Source organism: Notolabrus celidotus, chromosome 21, assembly GCF_009762535.1.
Source record: "Notolabrus celidotus isolate fNotCel1 chromosome 21, fNotCel1.pri, whole genome shotgun sequence".
NCBI lineage: Eukaryota > Metazoa > Chordata > Actinopteri > Labriformes > Labridae > Notolabrus > Notolabrus celidotus.
The window spans coordinates 22,880,987-22,908,535 of NC_048292.1; the positions used below are offsets into that span (position 1 = coordinate 22,880,987).

General features: G+C 40.3%; 1 protein-coding gene across 11 annotated transcripts in view; it reads right to left on the reverse strand.

Annotated features, from left to right (window-relative positions):
- osbpl8 (oxysterol binding protein-like 8) overlaps window positions 1-27,549 on the reverse strand; it is a 140,720-nt gene that overhangs the window by 8,125 nt on the left and 105,046 nt on the right. For 8 of the 11 annotated variants that reach the window (XM_034673251.1, XM_034673249.1, XM_034673244.1 and 5 more), the window contains 17 exons: window positions 19,597-19,670; window positions 17,617-17,697; window positions 17,150-17,251; window positions 15,521-15,724; window positions 12,134-12,218; window positions 10,339-10,504; window positions 10,036-10,261; window positions 9,270-9,454; window positions 7,306-7,387; window positions 7,104-7,202; window positions 6,803-6,899; window positions 6,595-6,693; window positions 6,190-6,287; window positions 5,237-5,326; window positions 3,016-3,152; window positions 2,588-2,773; window positions 506-659 (listed from right to left, as the gene is read on the reverse strand). In XM_034673251.1, the coding sequence (XP_034529142.1) occupies window positions 506-659; window positions 2,588-2,773; window positions 3,016-3,152; window positions 5,237-5,326; window positions 6,190-6,287; window positions 6,595-6,693; window positions 6,803-6,899; window positions 7,104-7,202; window positions 7,306-7,387; window positions 9,270-9,454; window positions 10,036-10,261; window positions 10,339-10,504; window positions 12,134-12,218; window positions 15,521-15,724; window positions 17,150-17,251; window positions 17,617-17,697; window positions 19,597-19,670 (2,165 nt within the window). The remainder of the gene's footprint in view (window positions 1-505; window positions 660-2,587; window positions 2,774-3,015; window positions 3,153-5,236; window positions 5,327-6,189; window positions 6,288-6,594; window positions 6,694-6,802; window positions 6,900-7,103; window positions 7,203-7,305; window positions 7,388-9,269; window positions 9,455-10,035; window positions 10,262-10,338; window positions 10,505-12,133; window positions 12,219-15,520; window positions 15,725-17,149; window positions 17,252-17,616; window positions 17,698-19,596; window positions 19,671-27,549) is intronic. The other 3 variants (XM_034673248.1, XM_034673253.1, XM_034673247.1) reach the window with 1 other exon arrangement.

Below are 27,549 nucleotides of genomic sequence, written 5' to 3' on the forward strand. Positions count from 1 at the left end.
CATGCATTAGTGATGGTTGTTTGATGGAGTGATGGATGGAGCTGTTTCTTCACTTTGGACTTTGCATGAAAGCAGAAATATTAAGCAACACAGTCTTGCAGGATTCCTGAACCGTCTCAGTGGTTCGTTATGATTTCATGAGAGTTTGCAGGTGAAGCCCACAGACTGTACGTCAGGAGTGGATGAAGCCAACAAGACATTTGAAAAAGGTCAATAACTGCTGAGGTTTTAGCAAAAGCAAGATGAATCCTTGGTTATCCACTTACTTCAGCATGCAGTGTGAGATACGTAGAGAACAGACGGTGCCAGGATGGAGAAAGAAAACAAGACACAAAGAAGAAAACGAGACAAAACAGGAGAAGAGGCGACAGTGGCGATGGCGGCACACGGTGACGACACAAAGAGAAGAGGCGACAATGAAGACGGAGCAGTGAGTGCTGCGTGGAGGATGGCTGAGGCGGCGGGCTCGATTTTTTTTAGGCGGCTTTCGATCGGGACGACCTACCTGGCACTTGCAATTGTCCCTCCGCGGCGCCTGGTTACTCAGACTAATAAGACTGCCAGAACGTACCATAGGGGTGCGGTGTCGGACCTTGGTCTGGATACAGCCGTCTTTTTCAAACTGGATCAGGTCGTTGAGCGGATCCCAGGGCCTTGTGCTGGAGAGAGAAGGAAGAGAAGAAGAAAGATGAATACAGTGTGAAGAAAGAGGCCGATAAATCAGCAAAGACAGAAGATGTACACAGGCATCATTAATCATTAGATTCTGTTACGTAGAAGACCAACCCGTCACTCTTACTATAAATTAAAAGCTGCTGCCATGTCAGCACTCCTGTGGCAGCTTATTTATCAAAGCTGCAGTTACAGAGAGGCAGCACTAGATGACACCCTGTCACACTGGTTACTGCAGTACCATTTGAAAGAAGTGACTCCTAGTAAGGGTGTCAGCAAGAAGATTTAAAAAAGCAGACTTGTCTTTTAGATCCTGAAGTGTTATTCTTTCATTCTAAAGAGAGAATCAGCCAGACTCTTTAAGTTTATCAAACATGTAAGTGCTGCTGTCTGTTCCCAAGAGGAAGAGAACAACAACAATTGCTCAGTCTCAGCACTTGACATGCTGTCTCTGCTGTTTTCAATGCATTTGGGGTTTCAGTTTTGCAAATCATCAAATTTTATTCCTATTTGCTTTTTACACACGTCCTGAATTTCGATTTAAAAAGGAGGGGGAGGAATATTCATCTTATGTTTGGTGAATATGAAATGACATGCTATCTTTTTCCACTGTTGTTCTTTGTTTTCAAATTGCTACTTGATATTTCAAATCATTATTTTCTATTTTTTTAGAGTTTTTGTTTCCTGCTTGTAAGATGAGCCTGACCAGTAAACAAGCAGACCAACACTAATGTCCAACGTAAGCTGAAAAAACTAACTGTATCTGCACAAACTGAGGAAACAAGACACAAGAAATTTCACCAATGATGCCTCGGCCCAGAGTTGTCACAATACCACAACTTTGGTCCAGTGATAATGAGAGGTATCGGTAACAATATTGTGACTCCTCTGCACCCAAGACGGTTAGTTTTATTAATTTTGAATTTCAGCCTGCGCACAGTGCTGGTAAAAAAAATCACAGAAGTCAGATCAACATTAAACAAACAGTTATCAGTAAAATAGAAAGACAAAATAAAAAGAGTTTTCCTAGAACTAAAGTATAACCCAGAATAAAATATGTCCTCTGATCTCTGTATTTATCAGTCATAGTTCAGAGGAGGTCTCTCATGGGACATGTATCTGCACTGAGTCTCCCCTCTGTCTGTATTTTCAAATTTTCTTATTAATGTGATCATTTCATGAGCGTCAATCATTGTGCGGTGCTGTGAATGTCCCCATAAAGGGACCAGGTGTGTCGACATGTGAAGGACGAGAGTTATCTGTGTGGTGCCTGTGAAGGAGGGCGGAGCAGAGAGACACAGAGCAGGCAGGAGGAAGCTGCAAACGAACACCTTCTTACATGTTTGTGCAGAGGTGTGGACGTGTTTATAAGTTAATTAAGGTGAAACGTCTTATTTTTAACATTCACTGCTTTCTTTTCTTTACCAGTGCTCACTTTCTTCACTTTATCTCTGTTGACCAACCAGCTGCTTTTTTAAAATTAGCCTCAGTGCTTTTTGATACCAGCAAACCAACAAATAACAAAGATCTTAGCGTTTAAAAGCACAAAGTCATACCATGTATACAGCATTTTTTAGGGTATACTTTGTCTCCTTTACAAAATGTGTGCAGCAGAGATCTCAATCAAATCGCTCAATCTGGAAGGGCGATGTTTGATGTGGCAGTAAAACTAGTTTAAGATTTTATATCATTATTAAGTTTCTTTAAATTTCAGTTTACAGTCTGTTTATAAATCTGTATCAGCCCCTGAAATCCGGTATTAAGGAGGCTAATCTGACATGTAAAAAACATTTATTACGTTCTGTCTGTCTGAGGTCCTAGGTTTGACGTAAACTACCTTCTTTCCTAGCCACTGTACTCTGATCTGATTGAAACCTCACACGCTCACAGACGGTTTCAAAGAGGTGTCACTCACTCGGCATATCTGTAATGCCACTCCCCGGTGACCGGGTCCTGCTCAAACAGGGCGGGGATCCAATCCTCGCATTTGGCTTTCCGCTCCCTTGCTGATTTCCTCTGAGCTTCCTCCAGGATGAACTTCTCGTTGGTGGCCTCGGTCTGGTCCTTGTTGTTGATGGCTCGGGTCACGTGCTGCCACAGTCTGAAGGATTGAGAGGAAACAAACGACATAAGGTTTATCGGCACATTCAGAAGAAGAAGAAATACAGTCAACTCAGGAGAGTCTTCAAAATATATGAAAATACTCCAGAGTGATGGAGCAGACGTGTGAAAAAACAACTGAACAGAGAGCCCATCAAAAGGACACAAACATAAAAACATAAAACAACAGTAAAGTGACTTTTATACACGTTATGTTCTTATAAAAGGTAATCCTAGTTGCACCTTTCTGATTCCAGGTCTCCCTGCTCCTCAGGTGGGACGGTGCAGCGCGTCAGTCGACTCTGCCTCAGGTCTGGAGTTGGATTCCAAAATGTGTCCGACGTCCCCGTCTTCTTGTCGTTGATGAAGATCTCACTGTCCTGTAAGAGAAAAGAAAGAAGCTTTCCTTAATCGCTTAATCACATTGGATACAAATCAGAAGACTATTCAGCTGTTGTGTGTTTCAAGAATTTAGAATCAACCGGACCCAAAGTTTGTACAAAAACAAACTTTTGCCTTTCTGTCTTTTTCTTTATTTTAAGAAACTAAACACTAATTTAAATACAGTGTTAAATTCTGCTGCTTAATGTCTCTCAGTAAAGCATTAACACAGAAGTGGTCTAATGATGCTGTGAGGTAGAGACGGATCATGGGAGTTGTCTTCAATTTTAAAACAAACAGGCACAAATTATTTCCACAGATGGAAAATGTATTTAAATATTATTCTTGTTTTATCACTTTGTCATTTCACTGTTATGAAACAGCCAAAAATAACTGCTTCGTTACTCTATGACACATCAGCCTTTTTCATACTGCCAGTTTAAGGTCTGATATTCGTGCCTCACCTTCAATATGAACGTCTCAGAGGTGGGAAGGTGGGACAGAGCCATGATTGGAATAATAGCCCGAATGAAATAAAAATACTTAATTTGAACACAGAATTCAGAACAAATCGGTCCGATGTGGCCCGTTAGAAATAAACGTCTTTCTGATTGAGAGTGGTCTATGCGGTTTGATGTTCAGATCAATATTTGTGTATTTAACACTTGATAGAATCTTTTCTTCCTGGTTGGGGTAAAACCATTCTTCCTGCACGTCTGCTTCATGTGACAAATTTCAGCTTTAGTTATCACTGGAATTAAAAGAAATACAACGGAACAAAACAAAGCTGATCTAAAGCAGACACAACTTTTTTACTGGAGACTTTATAGGAGATCTGGATTGTCTTTATCTTTCATTTATTTTATTTTATTTGAGTTTATTTGATTAGGACAATGCACATTAATTAACATTTCAACAGTATGCCTCAATGTAAATATGCCAGAATTAGCACAATAGCTAAATTTCATCCGTAGTCCTAAAAGGTAGGTATTTACATAAACATAAAACAACAAGATTTAAAGTTACAGGATGTCACAAGACAGTTAACAGGACACTACACAAACTGACTTACAAACAAATTGTACATACAAAATGTACACTTTTGTAAAATTAGCCCCGGGAACAGGCATCAAATGAGGGAACAGATTATTCATGTGTACCTGACTGGTTTGTTTTTAATGTTTAAGTGTTTTTTTTTTTTAAGGTACAGTAGTTCTGAAGCTCCCTAATGTGAGCTGGTAGTTTGTTCCAGGACTGTGTGCCTCTGACAGACTCTACCATTTGGCTGAATTTGGTTTCTTACCAAAATATAATAAATACAAAAATGAAGCACAGACATCCAAAGTCACAGATGGCAAAGAGGAGGAGAATGTAATCTCTATGCTTGGGTGAGCTGAGGAGACATGTGTAGAGGCTTGTAGCGACTTTTATAATGTTAATTTAGCTTAATTCGTAACTCATTATGTAACACGTCACAGCGACCGCAGTGTTTGATAACAGGATAACAGAGGGATCTGTTTCTTCTGCTATTTTTGATAAATTGGAAAAACTCTGCTCTTATCAAATGGTTCAATACTGATTAAATGCTTGGTGTATGTTGACGCACGTCTTTATCGGATCCCTTTATTTTATTTAACGTCCATGAAAACAGTGAAGTTGGAATCTCTAATCAGGAACATTTTAATATGGTTGAGGAAAAACGGCACCTGTAATCACAGCTACTGTTTAACATTTAAAATAACAAAAGTGCAAAATCTATGACCTAAGTCTTGTCATATCATAAGTGAACAAGGCAAAATTTCACCTGGTCTAATTGACGCTCAACACTACTTTTAGAAACATATCTCAGAGCAGATGACATAAATTTAATATAAAGGGTTGAATTTTGTTTCTCTTGGAAAAATAAAAACCTTCTTTGCTGTCCAAATGAACACATTGATATTTTAATGCTGTCAAATAAAGCTGCAAATCTAACAGCTGTCAATGGGTGGAACAGAAGTCTGAGGCATAAATTAAATCCTGCATGTTGCATTCAGTATGCATCAGTGTTTGTTATGAAGAACGTGTGAAGCTTGCGTCTTACCCAGTGTCCTTCCAGCGTAGCTAACACCTCCTTCCCCAGCTTGATTTTTCCACAGACCTGGTTCACGCTGTCGCTGCTGCCCAGGAACGGCTGCAGGAAAAGGAGGGAAGAGAAGGCAGGGCAGGAGAGAGGAGAGGGAGGAAGCAGCAAGGAAAGGAAAGGAAGAGGAGGAGTGAAGAGTGAAGGAAGGTTTAAAGGAAAGGGAGGAGTTAGAGAGCAAAGAAAGGTGATATGAGAGAGAGATAGGGATGGGAGAGGAAAGAGGATTTAGGGTTTCACAAGGAAGGAGAGATACACGCACATATAGAGTTTACCTCCTGCAAATACTAGGAAAGAAATCTGTTCTCTCTAAAGTGACATCTTATCTGTACTCATGCATCTTTAGTGATAGAAAACAGCTTCTCTTGTTCACTTTTCCTGCTCAAATTAGTGTCTTATTCAATGAGAGAAAAGGAGAAAAGCCTTTACATACATTAATTCATGACATCTAAGTCCTAAACAGATCAAGACAGAATCATACTTTCTCATTAAACCCTGTTCATTAAACTACCCTAACTTAACGCTCCAAATAAGTGCACTGCATTCAAAGTACTAACGCTCCTCCTCTACGTTACAACACGTCTAGTCATGAGAGGCCTATCATGATTGGTTTAGGGCGGGTAAGGGTGAGGATCGTTTCTGACATATACCTGTCGCTATTTTATGACAGGAAGATGCAGTTGAAGGTGTGAGTGGTGGTATGGAGGACGGGTGGAGGAGGAGTGGAATGGTGGTGATGGTAATGGTGTGGTGGAGTGAGACATTCAGAGAGGTCACATGAGAGAGTGTTTTTAAAGTCTTACTGTATCACTAAGGGATGAGAGGAGCTACTTCTAAGATGCTCTAGATGTTCCTCATAGTTTCTACTACTTGTGAAAAGTGTCACTATGTCAAACCAGGAAGCTCAGCCGTACCTTCAGTTTGAACTCCAGCTGCGCACTGTAGCCTGTTTTCTCACACGCAATGGTGATCTGACCGCCCAGCTCCAGGGTCATGGTGCCGTACAGGATGCCTACAAGATGAAGAGGAAACAGGATGAATTTAAATCAGAAACAAATCAACATTCAGAAAAAGACTATAGGACCACAGCCTTACTCATGTGGTAGTTTTTTGACATGCCAAAGGGATGAAGGGGAAATCATGATGAAGAAGGATGATATAGATAATATGGCATCTGTTCTTTGTATCATTTATCTGATTTTGCAGCACAAAGGTCACACGCACACCGCTGATCAAACTTGCATTGGACACAGTCTGTCTCAATAAAAGCACTACAGCAGTGATTTCATGACATGACAAAGAGCAGGCAGCACTCTGACCTTTACAGTGAGCGTATGGCATGTTCATCACGTAGTCCTCTCCTCGGTTTAGAAACGTGAGCCGAGCCTCCCCGTCCAATATGGCCGACAGGGAATTTCCTAAAATGTTTAAAAAAAACCAGAAATTATTCAGCAGATATTAATTTATAAACATAAGAATTTCTGGTGCTTGTAGGAGACATTATTGGGATTAGTTGAGTGAGATTACCGTAGAATTTGGACTTGGCAAGGATGCTGCCACTGAGACAAAATCCATCCTTCCTGTTGCTGACATAGAAAGCTGATACTGGAGGATGATGGGAAACCTGAGGAAAGACACATTCATGTAGTCAGCTTGAATTCTACTGAAAGGTAACACAAGTGAACTTACTTTTGTGAGTTGAATTCAGTCAAACAATGACAGTGATTATATTTCAGACACAGCCAGAACAGATTGGTAAAGCTGGAAGTAGCTCTTGACCAATCACATCACTTGTATGTAGGAGTTGAGGTAATAGAGCTTATGTTACCTGTTCTGCAATGTAGAAGGTCTTGCTGTTGGTTTTCTGATGCAGCCACATGCAGCGGTATGTCTCGCCAATAATGGGGTTGTAAGGCTTCTTCAACCCCTGTGATTCATCAAAAATACAAAATACAATGCATCAAGGCTTCTATGCTATCCTCCTGATCATCATTAAAGTATGATTGATTATTCATTTTCATTCTACTGACCTTTGGCTTTTTGTAAAATCCAGAGATGTACCACTTCACCACTTTCTTCATGCGGTTGTAGGCGTTCTCTTCGATTGCAGCCCTGAGAACAAAACAAACTTAGACTGCTACTCCTCTTAATCACCTGCTGTTTCCCTCCATGGAGCAAAACTAAGAACAATCTCCTGATACTGAAATGTGTTTGATCCTCTCTGCAGTCTTTCCCCCTCCCGGTCATTATTAACTCAAGTTTTTACAGAAAACTTCACAGGGAGCGAAGACAGACAGAATATGATTTACTTTCTTCTGAGAGAACAAGAAAAGTTTCAAGATGTCTGATTTTGTTGAACAATCAGTCACTCAAACTCGACTTCAAGAGCACACACTTTTGGTATCATCTTTGGCTTCTTGCAAAAATGACTATGTAGTGCTCTTGTTTTCCTTTGTGTAATAAATCCAGCGCACCTCTTCCTATTACACCAATGTGCTTTTGTCCCCTTCTATAATCCCAAATTGCTGTATTCACATAGATTCAGGCATTTTAACTGAGCCATTTGTTCACATACTTTCTGAACAGCAAGAACAGAAAAGGACACAATACGATTCAAGAGAACAAAATTGTGTAATTTTTTTGGATTGTACTCACTCTATCGATGTTTGAAGGAGCAACAAAACAACAGATTGTATATTCCGTGGCTGAAGAATCAACTGAGATATATATCTAAAGCTCTATCATATAAAAACCTGTACTCTCACCTATCTTTACCTCCCTGCTTTCATCCGCTGAAATGATATCTGGTTATGGCCCTGTCACACCTTGACGATTTAGCCAGCATTTTCCTGATGTTTCAAAATGGCTCTAAAACACTGACATACGCTGATGTTTTTTTCAATGTTGGGCATAAACATAGCATATTTATAACTTAAGCCCAAGTAAGTTCACTTGTGCAAAGCACGCGGCAGTGTTATAAGGCCGACCAAGTGTATAAAAAGTCTGCCACTCGTTAATGACGATGTATATGTTTCAAAATGAGATGCACTTTCATTGGTGATTAAAAAAGGTGTTATTAAAAGCTCTGCAGTCTCTCTTTGTGCGAACATGATGAGCCGTGGAGAGTGTCAGAGGAGTGAAACCAGCAGGAACACAGTCTCTGCTCTTTACAAGAAGTTACACTTATTGACTGCAGTGCTTTCAAAAACGTCACATTTTGAACTTCATTGAATTCAACAACAGCAGCTTTACTGTTGAACACCACCAGACTCCGACATGCTGGCTTCAGCTTCTGTTTCAGAGACTCTGCTGTTTGACACTGAATGAGGGCTCCAAGGCTTCTCACACTCACACACACACACGCAGACACACAGCTCTAAGTGTGTGAATGTGTGTCAACCATCGTATAACTTACCTACAACTTATGGCCGGCGTATGCCGGACGTATGATTCATACGCTGCATACTTACTCGGCGTACTACAACGTATACCAGCGGGCTTCAGCCTGCTCTTAACTTATACAAATCTAACATATAAATTATGCGACGTACACGCCGATATTTTCATACGCCGGCATACGCTGGTCAAATCGTCAAGGTGTGACAGGGCCATTAGCGTGTTTGTGGCATGTTAGGTCAGCCTGAGCCAAGTGAAGGAATAACTGTGTTTGACTATGTTATAATTTCGCCAAATTAAGCACCTCTAGCATGTGGACTTGCTCTTCCATGAGAAAGAATTCTGCATCAATGCATACATGATGAAGAAATTGCAAAAATTTACCTTGTAATGGGTATTGAAAAAGTTTATGAAGACCAAAAGTTGGACGGAGCGTAGGTTGCCATTGTTTGCTAATATAATCTGCCTCATGTCTCATATGAAGCATATAAATATGATGAAGGTATTGAGCTCCTAAAGCTTTTGGCAACATAGCATGAAAGCCCATTTCCCAAACTACCAAATCGTCCCTTTAAGAACATAAAGAATGAGAGCTCACTCTGACAGGAAGTCTGCGTGGTAGTAGTAGTCCGAGAGTTTGTCCAAAAAGGACCTCGGCTCCAGGATGAAGGTGGGCAGCACCACCTTGGACAGATCCATGCCAGGTCGCACCTGCTTCAGCAGAGTCCAGATCAGAGATTTGTTCTCCTCTGATACCGTCTCTGTTTGGGCCGCCTCGCCAGCCTGCAGGAGGAGACACACACAGCGATGGAGAGGTGATGTATTTTTCTCACATGTAGCCTGAAACAATGCTGCAGAAGTCTTAAAATACACAGGGCCTGAAAAACACTCACATGTCTCCACATGCATAAATGTTTTATGTGACCGTGCAACGTCTTTTCAAACTGAGGTTTTAATTAGATCCCGTCTATAAACATTTTGGCTCTGCCTCAGTAGCTGTTTAATTATAGAGCCGTCACACTGAGATTTCATCAGTATGGAAATGCACACAAGTACTTTCACACTTGTCATGATGCAGACACCCACCCATACCAACCCCAACAGATCGTGATCAAAGCCTGTCCATGGTACAGCTCTTCTAATAGCCCCAGCAGAGGAACATGCTAATTTCTCCTCATTAGGGAGGAAACTTTAAAACAAAAACATGCTGTTAGCCGAAGTTTAGAGTCAAGATAAGGATGAAAACGGTTGCTGGGATTCTTTGGGGAATACGTTGCGATGCTGCAATCACACTTGATTTAAAACACTTTTATCAAAGCGCTGTGGGAGAACAGTGCGCTGAAATTAACTTCATCGTTTGCTACCTCTCCAAGCTCCTCGTGGGACTGCTCAAGGTACGGGGTTTCTCGCAGATGCTCGTTTGGATCCAGATCGATGTACGAGTCATCCTGGCGCTCTGATGTATCGCTGTCGCTCTCTTCACTCTTCTCCAGGCCGTCTGGATCCGACTCCTCGTGGTCCTGCTCCCCCTCCCTGTCTGACTTGTCTGAGTACAGGTCCGGGTCTTTTAAATGGTCACTGTCGTTAAACCTGTAGGACAGGCAGGTCTGGTTTTAATGTGTTTACAATAAAAAATGCCTATAGCTCGAATTCTGTGTGGTACTCACTGGAAACCATGGATATTGTGGGCTCTGAGGAGGCTGTAGAAGTTTATGGAGTGTTCCCCTCCTGTGGCGACGGTGCTCATGTCCTCTTTCCCCTCGCGGATCATGGTCCTTTTCAGCAGGCTGGAGCACTTCAGGGCTAGCTCTAAGGCATCCATCCAGCATCGACCTGAGAGAAACATTCATTCACATCAGAAACCAAACATTGTACTACACTCTGCTGTTGCGTTGCACAGTTGATGCACATATTCTCAAGCCTCACCTCTAGATTTTAAACATCATAAACTAATTATCAGAACATGCAATGGGGTTGTTTCAGAGGTGCAATGTTTTTAAAAAGCCTCTCATTTTTTCTTTCAGTTTAGAGAGAGACAGTAGAGAGAGCTCACTTTGTTCTCATGCCAAGGAAAACAAGAGAGAAACAAATTACATTAAGTCTCAGTCCGTGCATTTAAAAATTGTTGTGACTTTTTGGGCATAAAGTCTCCACTCAGAACCTCTAATCTAACATATAATAGTTTTATGCACTGTGGTGCAAAGCAGAAACTGATCTTGGACACTGTTGGACTTTTTCAGCACCATGGATAGGGACTTGGAGAGGTAGAGACTGCATGGGATCTTTTCAGCACCATGGACAGAGACACTAGGAGGGGGCAAGATGAGCTTTACCTGAAGGCATCTACAAATCACTGTTCACTCACTCTGCTGAGGATTCTGCACCGAGGCTAACACTTCAAACATCACTGAGTAAAGAACATTGAAATCTGGGGTATGAGACGCACTATTAATACCTTTCTTTTAACTAAAAACTGAGCTGCGTCCTACAAATCAGTGCGACCAATATACCAGTTTGAAAATGTGGAGGAATTTTACTGTGTTGCAGTATTTCATTTGGAAGGCCAGTCTAGTAGTGCTACTCTTTAAAGTCTTTCTCCTTCATTAGGTCATAATCATGCATTGAAAGAAAACAGTGGCATTTTATTAAGTAAATAAAACTTGCTGTGGAGTGATGGTTTGATCAAAAGACTCCTTAATCTAAGATGTCTGTCTCTCTGTACCTCACAACTATCAGCACTACAGTAGGCTGAGCCCGAGTACTGCACGTGTGGCCAGCAGGATAGTGAAAACAGATGGCACTAGAAAGAGCGACACACTGGCATAGAAACTGAACCCTGCTGAACAGAGGGAATAGAAGTAGAAGAAGAAGCAAGTTGGCCATTCATGCACGAGAGCACTCTGATGATTGGCTCCACATTACTCATTAACATTTGATTTTGGTTTCAGTCCATTATTTCTCTAACCAATGTCCAGCCAAGTATTCAGGATTCTGGTGGTTTATTGTACAACAAAAAAAGCTTCTCTCAAACAAAAGGGAACATCTGTGTGCCTTGAAATCTCCCGGTTAAAAACTATTCACCCCCAAAACTATGCAAAACTGTCAACCTATAAAAGTGGGTAACAAAAAATACAAATAACACCTAAGGCCTCAAAGTTAATCCTAGAATTACCTTAAATGAAATAACACTGAATGAATTGATTCAATTGAAAATAATCAAAACAATATTAATAGCTCCAACAGTTCCTATTCTCAGATAACGGTTTAAACTAATGACATTAGGGCCAATTCAACAATTACTGCCAATAAAAGTTTCCATCTTGTAAATCAATTCTGACATTCCCACAAGGAGCTGACACCAGTTTGATGCCTTTTATGGATTTATCACAGTCACTCAATTTAAATTGGTAATGTCAAGACTCAGATAAACAGCCGCGGTTTGACTGACAGCCCGTCCCTTACCATCAGACTCAGAGGTGGCTCGGAAGATGAGGTGGCTGCTGGGCAGCGGCTGAGTGATGGAGCCGACTGCTTCTCCTTTAGGACCCTGGTGACAAGAACAGATGAGAAGATAAAATGAATGCTACAAATCAGATTTAGATTTCAGATAGATGTTGTTTTCATTCACAGTATGCCCATCAGAGATGATGATCTGTGACTCTTTTCATTTGAGGTTGTTTTGTTGGTTTTGTGTCGACAGTTTCCTTGTCACAGCTGCAGAGTTTGTGTACCCTTTTCTGCATTCTGAATCATTTATGTGTGCAAATCGAGGAAATCTGGACTCCTGAGTGCGTCCTTATGCAAATGAGCTCTGAGGGGGGGCAGAGGGGACTGAAACTGATTGAGTGAAGTGTTTATTCCGACAGTGAAGAGGACGACAGGGAGAGCAGGAACGCTGTAATCTAAAAGACAGACTGCTAATTTTTATTCGAGCTTTTTCATTACCCAAACAAAAAAACGAAAACATTGGCAAAACGAGGTCAGTGATGAATACTCAAACGCAGATGGACTGAAGAGAGGAGACAGCACAGGAACAAATGGAAACATGTGCTGCCAAATATGAAAATGGCCTAAATTAAACAAAGATGAGCTCTTAATTATACAGTTAACATCCAAATATGTTTGCCTCTTTGGCTGCAGGGGAGAAAAGAGACTCATTCCCCTGATTATTTGTTTGTGTTTGTTTTGTTTTGTTAATCTCTGGGAACAAAAAAGGCCGCATTCAAATTCATCCATCTCAATAACTAGCCTTTGGCAGTATTTCACATTTCTAACTTTGATGCATCATCAATCTGTCAGGAAAATGTCTCTAAAGAATGGTATGTATTCTTTTTTGAAATTAAGATTAATTGCCAAACTGGGCCAAACACAATGGAACATTTTATTGGTGTTTTCACAGAACATTGCTACGTGGAAAAATGAAATATTTTGGGTAAATAAAGATGATGTTATCATGTAGTTTGTTCACTAGCTCTGCCTCCATATTTAAGAATACCTGCAGCACATGAATGGTGCAATAAACATGTGTGTGCATTTGTAGGTTGGATTCTGGGTTTTTATATTTGTTTGATTTATATACCGTCACCAAAATATGTCAATGCATAATTATATAGAGAAAAAATGATGCTGATAATATTTGTAAAGTTATTTGTTTCAGAAATCTGGCTTCTTAGAGCCTTCGTTCAGTCACAAGTTTTTTTTAATTCCAACTTTAAAAGATTTAGGTACCACTCAGGCTGTCAGGGCTAATGCTTTAATTACAATGTGATTAAATCTGCTCATTTCCCCCTCTTAAATTGATATTGCCCCAAATCCAATATCGGCTGGGCTCCAAACTCAGCTAATTTATAGCAGACTGAAAGGAGGCATTAAGAAATGCATGAATGATGAGTCTTATTGCTGAGGGTTACACTTTAAGATTGATAGATACTACTCTCATGTTAAATTGGAAGATGTGAAGAAATAGCTTGTAGCCAGTAAGTGTAGTTTAGCATAAAGACTGGAAGAGGTGGAAGTCTCAAAACAGCATTATCTAAAGATTACACACTGTTAATGGAAATTCAGTGTGAGACTACTTCCCGAAAGAAGCAATCCAGCACTTAGGAGCAGGCTTTTCTGATCCAATTACCCCTGAAAGGATCAATAAAGTTGTTTGATTGATTGATTTAAATAACCTCAGGAAGAATACAAACTTTGAAGTAAAGTATGTAACACCAAGTTTTTCAAATACAATATATAATATGTAAGGTATAAAGGTGCTGCTAGGCTGATTCTGGTACTTTGAGACAGGGCAGGGTAGATAGAAGATGCACTAACACGTAGCTTATGGTCAAATTTTCTCTAGATTCAAACAAGAAAATAAAGAAAGGTAAAACGCAAGTGTCTGAAATTAGGGATGTCAACAATTAATGGAGTATACATTAATTGATTGTTACTCACTTACTCGAACACATTTTCTTGTTTGGATTTTCTATCACGTGGAACAAACATCATGTAGTCTCATATTTGGTTCAGCTATCAGGGAGGTGTTTTAAGTTTAAAGCATGTTTCCATGTGAATCAGCTGACTGAAGGTGTTGCTCACAGCAGAGACGCTCAGCTGGGGGCTGTGGCTGAGTGATAGGCCTCCATGAGCGATTATGACCTGGTTGCGCTCCTGGCTGACACCTGACCACGTTTACATGCTTATTTCTCTCAATAAGAACGAGTAGACAGAAACTCGACACTGTGAGTCTGAAATATGTTTCTGTTCAGTTCCCTTGTTGAAGTCTAAACCTTCACTTTTATGACTGTATGTCTGTGGAGATTATGAGCCTGCTCCACACAATGACATTCAGTGTGTTTAACGTTTTGAACGCCTCAATACGATCCATAGCTATTTAAATCTGTCAGTTATATACATTGTGTTGTGAAGGAAAATTTGATTCAGGGGGAAAAAAAGCATTTGGCATTGTTTTTGACATGGAAAACTTTTACGCTTTCTTTTTTATGATTAATCGATAATTGATTGTTAACATTTCCAAAGATCGATCACAGAAAATACTTGAAATTTAAATCCCTAGTCTGAAAACATCAAACTATTCTTTTAAAGGTCAGCTCTGTTCTTCTTTAGGGAGACATTCAGCTTCCCTCTGTGTTTCTTGTATTTAGTGTAGATGTGAGATTCTCTCGGGACAACAGGCTGTATTTTTCTCTGACCTTCCTCAAAGCACGCTACAAGGAAAATGTTGAGACTCGTGGCAACAAATTATTTTCCTATCTGAAATGAGGGAAACCTAAATTCTGTCTAATTTCTCCTTCTAATTAGGGATGGGCATTTCAAGCCAAGATACTATTCGATAATCATTGGCATCTATTAGACGATTATTCAAACAAATGTGACTACAGAGTAGTGGAATCCGGCCAAACGTATAGAGGAAGAAGAAGCTGGACATTTCATGAAGGCACCTTTTCCTGGTGAAAATCTTCTGTGATGTGACCTTTAATATTTCTAGAATAACATCGGGCAAAGTATTTAATCAGTGGAGCAAACTACACTTAACTCTTGCTTCTTAATACACATTTAATATTCTATTTGAGTAGCCCTTCATTTATTCACACAAGCTCATTTCACTCTGTTTCATGACTGTCTCTGCAACTCCACTTCTCTAAAGTTGGAAGTTTTAATGACTTTTCTGCTCCTAACAAGTCGTTGGATTGAGAAGTTGGATTAACCGCATTGCTCATGACTTCTTCATGAATGTGGAGCTGCATTGAAAGGGAGACTTGTGTAAAATTTATATAATTCCTTTCAATTTGTGTCCACCAGCCTCTCCTCTTTCCCCCCTCAACAGATCTTGTGTTTTCTGACCTTGACGGCCCAGATGGACTGCTCCAGCGGGTGAAACAGCTTGAAGCAGAAGCCGTCCTTCTTGGAAGGCCTCTCGATGAGCTCACAGGCGTTGAGCAGCACCGTTCCCACCCACTGGCCGTTTTTGTTGGTTTTATAGATGAGGAGGACGCCTGGTTTCAGCACACACCACAGCTTGGTCCAGCTCTTCAGGGTGCCACGAATCTGAGAGACAGAAACAGGTAAACAACAGATAGTTTAAGGACTCAGATCACAAAAGATACCATCACAGTGGGAAACTATTTGAAGTGTTAGGTTTGTTTCTTTTTCCAAGACAACTTAACATCTGCATGGACTGAACTCAAGAGTTAAATTAGGGAAGTGAGCTCATTGTACTCGCACAGGGAATATGTTGACTCCTCTCTGGACACATCCTTAAACCAGAAGGTTGTTTTTTTCCTGATTACTCTGCTTCCCAGTACGAGCACTTGAGTGACCCTTGTTTTAATCATGATGTCCTTACAGCTCCTGAGAGGAACTCTTGATTTGTGCTGACTTTGCATGACCCCTGTGGATGAAGCAGGTCTCATCTCTTTGCTGGTTTTGTCTTGTACATGTGTAAGCAGTGTTCTTTGGCAAAAGATCTACTCCTGCTTTCGTTCAACTGTGGAAAAATCACATTATCTTTGCTGAAATCAATGTAAATAAAGTCTTCTTCTGACGCCTACCCCGAGGCAGTGATTACAAACATCAAAGCTAAACACAGAGAAACAGTCAGTCTCCTTCCTGATGGTCTCTTTTGCTTCTGTAGCTCATAAAGAGGCATAAATATTGATTCTAGTCTGTTTCATAACTCGGTAAAAAATCCTCACAGGAGCATTAAGATTAAAAATTCTGCCAATAAGAGTTATTTTATTTTGTTTTAAAGCTGCTGTTGGTCAGAATGGGGTTAAAAAACATTACTTTTTTGTGCTTCGTTTAGATAATGAGTCATAATACCCATCGACATTCATCAGTAATTGAAGTTGAGATTATTGCGAAAAACTCTGTTTTCCAATTCCTGCATTCCCGTTATCAAAGACCAATCAGAGCTACTCTCTGACCCTCCATCCTGATTGGCTGCGAGTCCAGCACTTCTTCCAGCAGACGGCGCGCACAACAGCCTCAGCACAAACTTCCAATTCCTTCTTTGGCCACGATCACATACACAAGGATGAAAACGGCGCAGATACCAAAGATGCTTGCTGAGAATCAGGTTTACAAGAAGGAGGTGGACAAAGCAAGAAACAAGACATGTATAAACATCAGGGCTGCATTTGAGCGGTGGCAGGGGCTAGAGAGCAGAGAGGGGACTCTCCAGGACTATCAACAGCAGCTTTAAGTATCTGAGCAAAGGTTTAAAGGTAAGGCCAGAGACTATAGTCCTTAAAGCAGAAGAGGTTCAGAAGGTCTTGGTTATTAATTCTAATGTTTGTGGCATCTCGTGCCTCCCCTGTCTCTGCGACTTTAAGATTTCCTTCAGACAGTTTTCATGGTACGAGTGTTGTATGTTGTGTCACCTTAAGTTATCTTTGAATGGACAGTAAAACAAAAAAGGAAACACACATCAACAGGTGTAAATATTTACAGTGGTTTTAAAGACGTTCCCACCTTTAGCCAGTCGGCCATGACGATGACGGAGGGGTCGGTGATGGTGCTGAGCAGCTCTTTGGTCGCCCTCTTCTTCTCTTCCCTGTAGTTCTTCTTCTGCACCTGAAGCGAGAACTAAGGATGTTAAACTCCACACTTGCTTTTTCACTGAATCACATTTAGCAGAATGTCATCAACACACTGAAATCACACTTCTATGTGTGAAAATAAAACCTGGTACCTTCTCACTTCAGAGAGTGCTCTGCTGAATTTTATCTCCTGTTTAAATGTAATGTGCTCTGACTGTGTTGTATTGTTCATCACTTCATCAAACTGACAGACCAGGTGACATGCAGGTAAACAAACAGTACAACAAGTGTCCACAATGAGGCTATGAATAACACTCCACATAAACGGGTAAGATTCGTGCCTATGTTGAGAATTAGTCTCCGGATAAGTAAGACTTAAGCTGATTTAAGCTGGTTTACCTTGAGGGACTCCTTTTTGGTGAGCTTTCCTCCGGACGCCGACACATCCTTGTCAGAGCCATTATACAACTTCGTTTCAGACTGTGGACAAACAGGTGGGAAGAGAGGCTGGATTAGAAGATGACGAGAGCAGAAAGGCACTACAATATTGTTTAATCACGACTCACTTTTCTCAATTATTGAATATGAATAAATCAGGATGGATCTGGCATGTTGAGGAAGGAAAAATACTCAAACACCCATTCCCTTTAAGATCCTTAAAAATCCTTATCTTCTTGTGCTGATTTTCTGTGTGTAACATGCTCTAAATAACCTCACCCACTAAAGGGTTCAAAATAATATTTCCTTTTATTGATAAATCTTCTTCTCAGAAAGCTAAAATCCACATAAATGGAATAAAGACGTGATGTTTCATGTTTCACAACAATCTTGGAACCATTGTCGGAAAAAAACCTCCACAAGTGATTATTTTCTTTTCCTGTCGGGCGATTTGGACCTCTAGTAGACCTAACTTAGCTCAGTTAGCCAATATGAAGCCTATAAATGTCAGTACAGGTGTGTCTCTGCCAGCTCTGCTCTCAAGCCAATTGGAGCGATTTAAAGTGGAGAGACAGACGGGGATGTGTGGTGATCCTAAAGCAGGAGCTCTTAAGGCCTTAAACTCCCACGGGCAGGGTCACACAAACATCAGAGGGTAACATCAGGACCACGGCTAAAACCTCCCGAGTCAGGACCTTCTTTTATTCAGACACAAACATATTTGCTCTATTCAGAGACACTTTCTGGTGGTAAAGTTTGAGAAGCAAATCAAGAACATTTGGATGTGAATCAGCTGACTGAAGGTGACACAGCGGAGATGCTCAGCTGGGGGCTGCGGCTGAGTGACAGGTCTCCACCAGCACTTTTTTTTTTTCTGACAGAGTGATTATGACCCGGTTGTGCTCCAGGCTGACACCTGACCAAGCTTACATGCTTATTTTTCTAAGTAAGAAGGAGCAGGCAAAAAAATTAAGTTTGTGCTGCATTGGTTATACTTCCTATTTCATGGTTCAGTGGGGTGCAGATGAGTCATGTTACTGTTTTAATGTGCATTTATGTAAAAGCGTCATATAATGTGTAAAATTATGCTCTTATAGCTTTGGCTACTGTGAAAAGAACAAAAGTAAGCTTGTCTAAACAAGTAAAATACACTCTTCAAATAGCTGTGTGAGTGGAGGTGCAGGCAGGAATCTAGGTAGATACAGAGTGGTAAACAATCCGGCATTAACATTCAGTCTGGATTAAATAATGAGATGGATCCAACAGAGGTCAATGGCATCCACTGATACAGTATTTTTTGTTAGGTTTGATTGCTTTTGGAACAAAATCAGTCAAAAATTTTGACCCAAAACGCTTCTAAAATAATTTGATTCATTATCTAAAGCAAAAACCTGATGAGGAGCTTTATGGAGCAGTTTAGCACTAATGTTTCCTCTGCCCGACTGAATTAGTTCCACTAGAGATGGATAAAGTCTCAATTCTCATCATCAAAACCCTGTTTGGTTTCGCCGAGCCTTCCTGGCAGACAGCTTTCAGATATCTGAAATGATTATCTTGTCATATGTCTTCACAGAATTACCCGGATGAGAACATGTCTGCTGTGACTCCCAGGGAGTCTCAGACACCCACGTCAGTGCTGACAAACACAAATGATGAAGACCTCTGCAGATAAAGTCAACGGGCCTCCTCCACACTGAGCTCATTTGAAAAGGGTGAACGACTTTCTGAATTTTCAGTCGATAAATGTTTGATGTGTGCAGTGTGTGTATGGTGTGTGAGTCATCTCCATGTAGGCTATGTGCAGCCGGAGGGGAGACCGGGGGAAAAAGATGGAAGACAGGCAGTAATTCCCTTAGTCTCTGGTCTCATTACAACACGTACACTAAAAGAAACCAGACGTTCCTCATCCAACAAACTCAGAACATGGTGAGTCTTTCTTACCTTGCTCTTAGATATGGAATGTGTGTCCTCTTTCAAAGGCAGAGACAACAGGTCCTCCTTCCCTCTCTCGAAACCTGAGACATAAAAACAGAAGAAACACCCAGTTAGAAAAATGAGCTTAAAGTTTATGGAGGTGTGGACGATGTTAGGAGTATGTGTCACCTTGTTCTAAAGGACGCTGATGATTTATTCTACCATCAGGTTTATCATACACTTAATAAATGTGATGGAAAAAACGACAAAAGTAAAAACAAAACACAGACACAGAATCTGTAATCCATATTTTTGTAATTCTTCAACATTACAAACATTTACTCAAAGGGATTAGTTGCAGTCTTAGATCTCTCTAAACATCATCCTGTTTGGTCCCTGCTGCCCTTGTTTCTGTTTTTGTGATCCCTCCAGATTTCATGGCCGAGATAAACTGGATATTTGAAACAAAAAAATGTTTCACAACACCAGCGGGGTTTTCCAAATCTACATGTCTGAGTAGCAGAAGGAAATCCCATTACATAATCTCAGTCACGGGAGCACCCTGGTCTTCCAAGTAAAGGAATCAAGCCACAGAATCTGGATGGCAACAAGTTGGTGCAAACAAGTCCCTAATCTGAACTGAGCTCTAAAGTTAGATAAGTTGGCTCGTGAACAGAGGTTCCCCTTTTAAATCTGCAGTTTGACTGAAACAACGTGAGTGTGGAAAGTGAACAGGGACAAAGGAACACATCATTTGGACGCTCGATGCCAAACGTTACAGTGAAGTAAGAATTAATCATAAGCTGTGAAGACATGGAAGTAGACTCAGTGACGTCACCCATTGGTTTCTGAAGAGGCGTCATGAAACCCAAAGATAGCAAACGGTGTGCTGGAAATCCTGACTCTGACTTACAGGTGGAGTCGAGGCCACAGGGAAGCCACCTGTTGGTCAAATCAGCCCCTAGATATGTACTATACTGGTAGTGTATATATAGAAAAAGTCAACCTCATGAAGTTTTAACAAGTAAAGACATGATGTTAAGAGACCAAACACATTTTTCGGGATCAGGTTTTAAACATGTTAAACTTTGCTGTCAAAACATGCATTTTGAAACCGGCTCTAATGGGGTTTCTTGACTTTTGGAGACAGCCTCTAGTGGACAATCAAGGAACTGCAGTTGGGTTTTTTTAGGTGATGTTTTGGGGATTTTTTGCTTTTGTTGGATAGGAAAGCTGGAGAGAAACAGGATATGCTGGGAGTAGAGAGCAGGGGAAGACATGCAGCAAGTGGTAGAGGCCGGGAGTCGAACATAAGACTGCAGCAACAAGGGCTGTAGCCTCTGTGTATGGGGCGCACGCTAGGCCGGTTTTTGAACTTCAACATAGGATTAATGTCCCACAACTGAGGTCACTGCTTTTAAAAAATACTAGTTCACTTTCTGTTAAAAGTTACTTTTCCAATAGTTTGCAGTAATCGGGGAAGCTGGGGGCGACACCTTAGCAAGATATCGAGGAGGGATCACCTCAAGTCCATGCTGGTCCATTTCAACCCCAGTGAGAATTAACACCAATGGTCTTATACAGGGCATTTATATAGCACCTTAACGTAAAAAACAGCAAAAACTCATTGAGCCAATCACAGAAATGTAATGTCTTTCATGTTCTCTACATCATTCTGTCTCTTCACAGTAGCCATCCTTTCATTGCTGAGGTTGCTACTTGGATTCAAAGTGAAACTCCACTATGTGGATTTCTGTGTCAAGGACATGATGTTCTCCATTTGCATTTTCTTTCTCTTTTAAGGAGCCACTTTCTAACAGATGAGTCTAACCTTAGCAACAGATTCCCCGCTGAGACCCCAACAGCTGGTGACGGAGGTAGTCTAAAGGTGACGGAGAACCCGTAAATAATTGATAGTTTCCAATCCAAAGGGCATCAGAGAACAAAGGGAGCAGAGTGTTCATATGAATAAGATATTTAGCATTTTGTAGTATTTACATCTTATTTGATTATCCTTTCTTCTTAATAAATGAGTTGTGAGTCTGTATGGCTAACTAAGGCATCTGCTCCATGCTTTCTTACAGCTTACTTTCACTTTATCCTGCAGACTAGAATTCTTCAATGACTGTTTTCAAGCTTCAGCCTCCACTTCAATACTTTCATAACAACAGAGTAATGTTCACAGCATTACTGGAGTGAAATGTTTTCAACCACTCTGCTTTTTATTATCCTGTCTTTTCCACCCTGTGTCTTCAATTCACAGTAATGCCTCTCAACAAAACCCTAAAGCTGTTATGTCAGCCTTCAGGGTATTGTGTCCACACAGAGATGGCCATAATGATTGAAATATCAGACAAACATCAAACCAAAAGACGCCTCGAAATAAAAGGGGCCGTCGGGGTTTTGTGTTTGATGGGAGAGATTTTCGGTCTCTTACTCGGAGACAGAATTGTCTAATGGTTTGAAAAGAACATACAGTACCTTTTACCCTCCAAACAAAGCCTCTTAGGCACGAACAAAGGCTGCAATAGGTCAACAACCCAGCTGTAGAAGTGGCTCCCTGAGCATGAATCATTTGCATTTGTTTCCGTCTTGTTAGAGAACACATCTGTTATTTGTGCAATCTGCCAAAAACACATGAAACCAAGCTTTGTATCTGAGACACACTTCATGTTCTGAGAGAAGCTCTTCATTAAGCTGATCCACATCAAAGCTTCCCAGTCTTACCTGCGCCTCATGTCACTGCCAAACAACTTTTCTCAACTCAACTTTGTTTATAAAGCACCTTTCATACATAAAAACAGGCAGCCCAAAGTGCTTCACAGAATAACAGAGACAGAAAACAACAGCAATGGTAAATTTATAAAAGGAATTATCATAAATACAATACTTAAAAATAAAATAAAATAAATACATTAAAATTGATGAAATAAATAATAGTGGAAAGAAAAGTTAAAAATAAGTAAGAGTTAACAAGATCAGATGAATATAAGAAATAAATAGATAAATAAATAATTAAATAAGATAAATAAATGTTAAAGCAATGATTATAATAATGCAGTCCAGGGCTAAAAATGAATTATTTCAAATTAAAAGCTGGATTAAAAAGGTAAACCTTAAGTTTACTTTTAAAAACATCCAGAGAGCTCGCTGATGTCCAGAGGCAGAGAGTTCAGAGTTTAAGGGCATAAAAATAAGAAAGCTCTCTCTCTCTCTCTCTCTCTCTCTCTCTCTCTGTGTGTGAGACACACGAGGAACATTTAAAAGGGAAGCATTCAAGGAACTCAGTGATCAAGCTGGAACATAAAATGACAGGAGATCTGGGATGTACGGAGGAGCAAGGCTGTTAAGAGATTTAAAAACAAGTACAAGAACTTAAAATCAACTCTAAAAGAAACAGGGAGCCAGTACAGAGTTTTAAAGAGAGGAATTATGTGATCAGTTTTCTCTTTTCGTGTTAAAACTCTCACAGCAGCATTCTGAACATGCTTTTCAAGGGATTTACTGTCAATAAAAATGATGTAAAAGACTGTTATTCCCAGACCTTCATCCAAAACGTCAAGAGGACACATCTTTATTATTATTCTTTACATAAAATAATATTTCTCATTAATTAGGATCACTTAAAACAAGTATTGCAAATGCTGTTATTGCGATAACATCGAAATTGGAATAAACGGTGCAGACCTGAGAGGAGTAAAGTCTGATGATCTGTGACTCTTTAGAAGTGAAATTACAAGTCTTCCCGTCCTTGGCAGCATCAGATATTTGCAGCTCTTTCTAAGCAAACAGAATAATAAAGTGAGAAAATGAAAGCAAGTAGTTGTCTTCTTGCCTTCAGTGATCCCTCTGCTTTAATGCGGCTCTGGTTTCAGTACATTACACGCCCTGCCGGACCATCTGTGCCCACTTGATCTCCATGCCAACTTCAGATGGAAAACAACTTACTGGCAATTCACTCACAAAGCAAGCATCAAGTGGTTACGCGACTCTTTGTCGTTTTCCTCTGATGTCAACATATAGAGACAAAACTGGATGATCACAACAGGATACTTCAATTATTAAGATGTAATGTTTCACAGTGAAGTAAATACATCCTCCTCTGTTGTGTTGTTAAAAAAGTTTCAGATATAAATCAAATCTTAGTTGGGGAACTCGTACTTTGTTGCTCTCTAATTTGCAATCAAGCGGGGACTTAATGAATGTAATCCACTGCGATGAATTGTTCAATTTCAACTAAAGGCCACCTCTCCTCTCCATTAAAACTTTTGCTTGTACTTTCCTTGCACAAAAGAATAATCACATTAAAGTGTGGGAAGCTACACATCAGGCAGCTTGGTGATAAACAAAGATGGATTGTGAAAAAAACTCAAAAGTAAGCCTTCAAAGCGTGTGAGATTTATGTGCAACAACAAGTGTCTTCATCAGCTTTCTTAAAACCAGCGATCCAGAGATGCCGAGGAACATAACGTCCTCTAAATCCTGCACCATTAGTCATTTCCGATGTCTCTTTAATCTTTCTGAAGACACTCTGACTAAACCTTCCCTTCGTTACTGGAAATCATTAGCTTTAAAAATAATCCATCAGGGTATGAGGTGTCTCTTATGTGAGACTTCATCCTAATTAGCTCACATGAGTCTCTTTGGGTGCATTTTTGAATTCTGTAGGATGATAAGGACAGAACCTGAGCTTTAAAACAGGGCATGTATTAAAATGTAAAGGAACATTTTGATAAGAATTTTGTCTGCAGAAGGTTTTTTTTGTGTTCTTCCTCAGCATTGTTAAATGTATTGTTTGCAGAGTGACATCATGCTAAATATGACCCTGCAGGTTGTTGCTGTTAACGTAATTCTGCACCTTCTCAGTTTGTTACATCATCAATGACCTTCCTTTTTGCTCACTTGATAAAGGAACAGTGAGTGAAACCTCTTAAACTCAGGTGTTGTTGTTTTGGTGACTCTTTAAAATGTACTGCTGATACAAGCAGACCGAAAAAAGATGATGTCAGCGTAATCTGCATTATTTATTATTTACTTATCTATTATTTATCTGCACTATTTAACAGTATAATTAGGACGGTGCATGCTACTTTAAGGGATCTCAGTCAGCAGCACAGCATCTCTCTCTCTCTCTACTCATGAAGGGCACACATGGACGGGTGTAAACAAGTAGCCGTGGTTTCGTGAACACTCTGTGTCAAACTATCATCACACTTTGTCCCGACCATTGACAACCTCGGGCTGTGAGAATTGAAGCCAATGCTGAAGTGTTAAAAACTGCAGTTCATCGAGTGTCAGCTTGAGGCTGGCTCCAGAGGTACCGGAAACCACATACACAACAATTCAAAAAGTTGATCTTTACAGCAGAAATAAACATGTTTACAGCCTGGTACAAAAGACAAGTGTAGGCTGGATAGCTCATTTCTCGATCAGCACACACTGTACACTGTGGGGGTGAATTTTTTTCTAATGTGGCAATTTCAAAGATATTGAGATGATGAGTTTTCCATTATGAGAGGCACAGCTGACTTGACTGACAGGCGGGAACACTGTAGCTGTTGGCTAGGAGGCTCAAAGCCCGCCTCTTTATGTCACACTCGCTCAACAGCAGTTATGTTGAGTTCAACATTTCCAAAATGGCTTCCGCCCACGATTGGCTTCAAAACAGTGCTTCAGAAACAGATGGGTGACGTCAGGGATACTACGTCCATCATTTATACAGTGTATGGTCCCGACCAATCTATAAACCAAAATCAAGATTGCTTCACTGTGTTAAAGAAATTGATCACATTAACATTTTAACAAGTACACAAACAAAAGTAATTCCAGTCATGTCACACTAATCTACATTAGTAGTAGTAATAGTTAGTAATCTACACACTGTACATGGGGTGAATGATTTTATATCTCGCCATTTTCGAAGATATAAAATTTACGCGCTTTGCCCAAATAAGGACATGACTGACATGATTGACAGGCGGACACCCTGTAGCTGTTAGCAAAAAGGCTAAAGGCCGGCCTCTTTACCTCACACTAGCTCGAACAAAGTTTGGTGGAGTTCAGCATTTCCAATATGGCCATCAGGAACAGAGGGATGACGTCACGGATACTACGTCCATTTATTATACAGTCTATGTTCATGTCTTGCATCTCTATGTACAAGATGCTTTGTATGATAAGGTTCTTGATATGTGAAACGGAGACTTTATCGTTACATGCTCAAGAAATTTAAGAATGTTGAATATAAACAAAGCATGCATCGTAACAAATGAGATCAGCTGTAGAAGAACAACCTGGTGTACATAAACATGAATTGAAGCATGTGACACCTCTGAATATTGTTGAATTAGATTAATACATAGCGTCACTTAACAAAACAGATCACTTCAAAGTGACCAAAGTCAAATCTATGGACTCCTCGGACATTTATGGGTTTCCCTTTGCCCTCAGCTGTTCATGGATGCCAACTTCTTGTAATTCAAGTAAGCCAGGAGTTAAATAATTCATACACCGTTTAACCTCTGTGGCTGCCATCCAGAATTATCAGTCTTTATTAAGCTGTCTTTCTCAGTGAAACAGGCCAAAATATAATCAGGGTTCTGATATTGAAATTCAAAAAAAGATGCAGAGTGAATCACACCCATCTTTGGAGCCTCGTGTACACATTGAGAAGGTAAAAAAAAACCCAGGTAGAATCCATTGTTTGAAAGCCTTTCACAGCAATCTACTCGGCTCTAAAGTCTAAAACATAGTCGTAGATGAAAAGATGAAAACATACTTTGAATGAGAAGGACTGAAGATTGATGAGAGATCTAACGTAAACAAGTCCTTGCTAGATTGCTGAGTAAACATCTTTTAGGAGACGTTAGTGAATCAAAGCAAAATAAACAACTTTGACATTTAGTATGTTTTATTTCATCTATCTTTGCAGCCCAGACTCTTTATGTATTAAATTATCTAAATGAAACTGTCGGTTGTTCAGAATGAATGTCAGGAAGGAAGTTTGTGTGTGTGTGTGTGTGTGTGTGTGTGTGTGTGTGTGTGTGTGTGTGTGTGTGTGTGTGTGTGTGTGTGTGTGTGTGTGTTTGTGAGTAGAGCAGAAGTTGTACAAGCCTCACGTCCCACTGCAGGCTGACTAAGGTATCCGTAAAAGAGCTGCAGTGATCTCACTCTGCATCAAACACCATAGACAGGAGAGAGAGAGAGAGAGAGAGAGAGAGAGAGAGAGAGAGAGAGAGAGGAGAGAGAGAGAGAGAGAGGAGAGAGAGAGAGAGAGAGAGAGAGAGAGAGAGAGAGAGGAGAGAGAGAGAGAGAGAGAGAGAGAGAGAGAGAGAGAGCAACAAAGAGTCAAGGGACAGAGAGGGGATGGCTGCATCCTGCTACGATGAATATCTTTTCATATTCATGCATATTCCTCACAAAATGAATACAGTCGAGATCCCCTAAAGCATTGCAGCAAAGAGCCTTGGACTGCAGACACAATAACACAGGTGAATGAGAGGGTACAGAATCATAATGAAGCCCTCTATTCAATACACAAACCTATTTTAACTATCGCACAAGAAGCCCCTTTGAAGGTTCCTTTCATTAAAGTATCACAGGATATGAACTTTCCTATCGATGCCTGTCTCTGCCTGAAAAGCTTGAAAACGCCAATAACTCTGTGATGCTTGGATAAACTACTGTGTGTGTGTGTGTGTGTGTGTGTGTGTGTGTGTGTGTGTGTGTGTGTGTGTGTGTGTCATATTTCATGGGTTTAATGTATGCATTTATACTTGTGTGGTAATCTGATATGTTGGTCCATGTGTAGTTGCCCGACTCCGGACATATCTCTCGATCATGCTGAACGGCACTTTAATGCGCTTACTTGCACTTTTGTATCACTTATAGCTCTTGTGATGTATTATTGTTTTCATTGTCATGCTATCATGATGTGCTGTTTCCACCTGTTATTTATATTGATCGTTTGTTATTTACTCT